General features: G+C 43.0%; 1 protein-coding gene across 1 annotated transcript in view; it reads left to right on the forward strand.

The window, feature by feature from the left end:
* RASAL2 (RAS protein activator like 2) overlaps window positions 1-4,085 on the forward strand; it is a gene marked incomplete at its 5' end in the record, with an annotated part of 46,454 nt that extends 42,369 nt beyond the window's left edge. The window contains 3 exons of the mRNA XM_010017478.1: window positions 1,702-1,836; window positions 3,207-3,409; window positions 3,911-4,085. Of these exons, the coding sequence (XP_010015780.1) occupies window positions 1,702-1,836; window positions 3,207-3,409; window positions 3,911-4,085 (513 nt within the window). The remainder of the gene's footprint in view (window positions 1-1,701; window positions 1,837-3,206; window positions 3,410-3,910) is intronic.
* Window positions 4,086-4,942: the final 857 nt, after the last annotated feature.

Genomic DNA, 4,942 nt, shown 5'->3' on the forward strand with positions numbered 1-4,942 from the left:
GGAATTAATACATGTTTCTAGCAGGCCTTTTCTTTTTTTCCCCTTTATTAGAGTATAACTCATAACCCGTTAGCATGTGAAGTGCTTGCAATCCACTTTGTCTTTGTAGGCTTTCACAGTTTGGCTGCTGCAGATATTCTGTCCTAAAGCTTGCAAGGTTGTTTGGCAAGGTTTGCAGCTGATCAGCAGTCTCTTAGAAGGCTGGTGATGAAGATTATAGTCACCCTTATATTATCTTAGTCCTCCTTAACTCCAGTGAACAGTGACACTGTTCATCCATAGCTATTCCTAATTCCTCCACCAAATTCCTAGAGTCGAAGTATTTACCTTCAAGAATGGCCTGTGGCAGGGCCACACACAGTTCAGTCTCCCTTGCTATGGCTGTCTGACAGCAAATACCATCAAAAATATCTAAGAAGCTTTGCCAGGCTGTCACACTGCACTTGAAAGTGGCTAATAGCCTTTCTGCTCTGAAAGCTTCCTTCTAGCAGAAAGGTCTCTGCCAAATCTAGGGATTTTTGCCTAATTTCTACTCCTTTCCTTTGCTTTTATACCCATCCTTGCTGAGGATTCTTCCAGTGCTGGAGTGTTCATCGCTGCTCAGGACAGCTGAGCCACTGCAAGCAGATCATCTGGCCAGAGCTAGCATAGAGTGTACACAGCACTCACCAGCCCTGTCCTCATGAAAATGAGAAACAAAAATGGAGGTTGTCATGATCCCTTGCCTGAGCCATGTGAAGAAGCTGTTACTCCCATATAGAGCTCCTTGCTCCAAATCCCTCTGCCAGGGAATACGTTTTGCTTTGGTACAATACTGAGATGAGGCAGTGAGCTGAAGAGCTGCTTGAGCACAAAAAGAGGCTATAGATGGGGTGAGGGAAGTTGATCTTTCACATTTCTCAAAAAGTTAAGACAGTGTTGCTCTTTCAGGGATAATTATGCTAATTCCTGTGCTTATAAACTTGTCTTTGTCCATGAAAACTGCTTGGAATTTATAGCAAGCCATATTTTCCCCAGCCAGGCATTGCTTGTTTCTTTTCTTGGGGTTTTTTTTTTTTTCAGATTCCCTTAAAAAGAATAGCCTCTGATGATGTTTTACAGTTCTAGTAAACACTACTGGCCCTGTCTTCCTTTCCCAGCCTTGTCTGGGTGTATATGTCAACAGACCATCTAAATCTGATACGCACTACAGTGATTATGTTACACCTCTTTGCCACTTTTAAGTACTGCTGTGCTGTCTCATATCCAACCCATGCAGCCCCATGCTCCATTGCCAAGCCTGGCTGAGAAAGCTGCTCCCAAGTTAAGCTCCTCAGTACTCCAAAGAAACCATTCTGTTTTACCTGAACAGGCTGCAAGTGAAGCTTTGTCACTCTGTTTTATTTGCGAGAGAAATCACGGGTTGAGAAAGCTCTACTGAAAATCTGGTAGAGGGTGGGTGTGAACAGGATTTGGAAACAAGAACTTTTCCAGAGAGAAACTAACTTAGGAAGAAAAATTTCTAAAGTGCATTGGTTTTAGAGACACTCCAGTAAGTGCTCCTAAAGTCAAGGGAGGATGCAGTATCTCTGCAAGAGAGGTTTGGGGGATTCTTTGAGGCTGACAGATTCGTGGTCATTTTTCTCCTCCAGATAAACTGGATTTTAGAGCTGATTTGTATGTGGTTTCTCTGAAAAATGCTTACAGGTATCTCTGCTCCAGGTTCAGTCACCTGTGGACTCTGCCACAATGTCACCAGTGGAAAGGACAGCTGCATGGGTTCTCAATAATGGACAGTATGAAGAAGTAGAGGAGGACACAGAGCAGAATCCAGATGAAGTCAAGCATGCTGAGAAGGTAGATTTTACTCTGTACTCAGCCAGCTCAATAGCTGCCACTGAGTTCTGTGCACCTACAGCCAAGTTCAATGGCTTTCAGGTGCTGCTGTGACAGTCATGCTTTCAAACACAGGTTGTATTGCCATAACTTTCTACTGTACTTGCTGTCACACATATCTCTAATACAGTATCCCATACTGTAGATTAGCCCACATACAGGCTGTAGCATGTCAAATGGGTGCAAACTGACATAGCTGAGAGTTTGTACGCTACAGGCTGACATTTGGCACTTAACTGCATCATGAGTCACACTGCCTAAGTATATTAGATCCTGCTCAAGTCATTATTTTTTATGACAACACTATAGCTACAGCATACTGACATTTTGCTATGCTTGCAAAACACTTTAGTGATCTTTAAACTCCATTAAAAAAAATTAATCATTGTTAACCCAACCAAGTATAGCTTAGGATATGCTAAGTGATTGTACAAAGCTCTGTAAAATGCAATTCAGTCTTCATCAGTAGTTACATTAAAATTTTGTCTTGGGCTTCACCTGAGGCAAATGCCTGTCATCTAGGTAGTACAGTGTTTCTGGGCTACACAGAAACATCCATGATATTTTATTATTTTTTTTAAAGCATATTTATATCCAGGAGTAGATTCCATTTTTCCAAATACAGTTACATCTCTACGCTGCTATGGTGATGAAGTTTCGTAAGAGGTTTGGTATTTTGAGAAGGCAGGAAGTGAGGAGGAGGACATTTGGTGGACGAGAAGCAGGAACACATGATTGTTAGGAAAGGTGAATGAACCCAAGAAAAAGTGGAATATGTTGAGATTCAGTGCACTAGTGCAGAAGTGATTGTCCATACAGACAGTAAGTAGAAGAACAAAACCTTAGCTAAGTAAACTTACAGGCTCTATTCTGTAGTGAATGATCTGCTCTATCTTCACACATGGTTTCATGCCTTGATTAGGTACTGAAGAATGAGTTATTTGGGTCCTATACAAGCCTGTTTTGTAAGTTTGGTCACCCCAGTTGAGCACCGTTAGCAGCTTCTGTCTGGGAACTGCATGAGTCTGAAGTAACTGGGCATGTTAGCAGTCAGGGCTGCGGAGCCATTTCAGAGCCCTTTGGCTGCTTAAGTTGTGCTACAGAGTGACTTCCTACAGTGTGTGAACAGCTTAATGCCTTCAACAGGAGCCTGTGTGCTCCTCGCCTGTGGGTTACACACAGTTGCTTACTTATCATTTCCTTCTATCAATTTATTTTTCATGGGGGGGAAAAAATGCCCTTCTCTGAACAGCAACATCAGATTATAATGATCTGGATCTTTTTCTTTTTCCTTTGCATCTAATTCTTTCCTTCTTTCTTTCCATCTGCAGTATGAACAAGAGATAGCAAAGCTGAAAGAGCGCCTGAAGGTGTCAAGTCGCCGGCTGGAGGAGTATGAGCGGCGTCTCCTGGTGCAAGAGCAGCAAATGCAGAAGCTGCTGATGGAGTATAAGTCTAGGCTGGAAGACAGTGAGGAGAGACTGCGCAGACAACAGGAGGAGAAGGACAGCCAGATGAAAAGTATCATCAGCAGGTGAGGCTTTGGAAAGTTTGGGACTGTGTGGGTCAAGCAGCTCCCCTGTGTCATGTGTTCTCTTGGAGACTAAAGAAGGTTGTGGCATGGGCTACTTAACATTTCTGGATTGATACTATCCTGTCTTAGAGATGAAGAAACAAGGATGCATGTGTGGGAACTTGCCTTAGGTTGCCAGGCAAGTGAAAGAAAATATTTAGGAATTTTTAACCCTGGTTTCTGTTGTACTTAAACCAGGTCTTTTTGCTTTGTTTGAAATATATACTCAAGGCAGAGGACAGTTTTTGAGAGCAGTTGCATTTTTGGCAGTGTCCATTTTGCACATAACAAGGTTAGGTAATTGGGAGTGTCAGATGGATAGATAAGCTTTTCCAAGTGCAGCAGAATTATTCTCTTGCAGAGCCAGTACAACCAGAGTAGTCAGACCAACAGGCCAGAGCACCTGAAACACTCTGGAATAGTATTAAACCACCCTAATGTGTACCTCTTTTTGCTCATCAGACTCATGGCAGTTGAAGAGGAGCTGAAGAAGGATCATGCAGAGATGCAAGCTGTCATTGATGCAAAGCAGAAAATTATTGATGCACAGGTAAGGAGCTCAGAATCTCACAGAACCAAGTGTTCTGTCCACAGACCCCATTATTCTGCCCTACCCTCCTGCCCCAGCATTATCTAGCTCCCAAGCCAGTACTGGCCCATAGTGTTGCACATGTGACTTATCCCCTTCTAGGAGAGAACTGGGTTTTTTAATTAGTAAAGACTTCACTGTTTGACACTGGGCTTTGAGACAGCCTGACAAGAAATTACAGGACTGATCACTTCTCCAAAACCTTTTCTACTTTGTGGGATCCCAAGGGCGTAAAGGAATAATGGTGCATTGTGTAGACATTGCTCTAAGTGTGGGCCTGGGAAGTCTGGAAGAGCTCTGCCTCATACCAGCATAGTTTAATTGCCATGTGCATGCTTCTCAGCTATGCAAGCTAAAAGCATGGCTTTGAACGTTCAAGTCAAGAAAAGAGAATGCTTGCAATGGAGCATTGCCCTGTATAATGTCATATGTGGCATTTCACCCCATCTGACTGTCCCTGTCAGTCCTGGAGAAATGCCCACTTTGCCACAAACGTGCGGTGCTTGCCTCAGTCAACACAAGTTAGCTGTGGAAAGTGGGGCCCAGGAGGCAATGCATGTTGGGTGTATTGTGTTGGGATCATTTCAGCTTTTCTTCTGTGTCTGTGCTGATCCCAGAGAGCAAAGCTTGTACAACAGAACCTGAGACTGGTTTGATATCTGCCTGCTATGTTATGTTTGTGATATTTGCATTTGGAGGACATCTTTTCTGCTTCTGGGCTTTTCAGTAGTTCCAACTGTAAACTTTCCTTAATACATGATCTTAAGAAGATGACCTGTTTCATGAATAACCCAAGCTATTTCAGAAGGTTGTTTCTGTACACAGAGAGGAGTGGGAAGAGGGAGCCTCAGTTGAACATTGTTAAAGATGGTACTGCCATAGAATCATAGAATCATAGAATAGTT

The sequence above is a fragment of the Nestor notabilis genome, unplaced genomic scaffold (genome assembly GCF_000696875.1).
Source record: "Nestor notabilis isolate BGI_N333 unplaced genomic scaffold, ASM69687v1 scaffold28906, whole genome shotgun sequence".
In the NCBI taxonomy this organism is placed as follows: Eukaryota; Metazoa; Chordata; class Aves; order Psittaciformes; family Psittacidae; genus Nestor; species Nestor notabilis.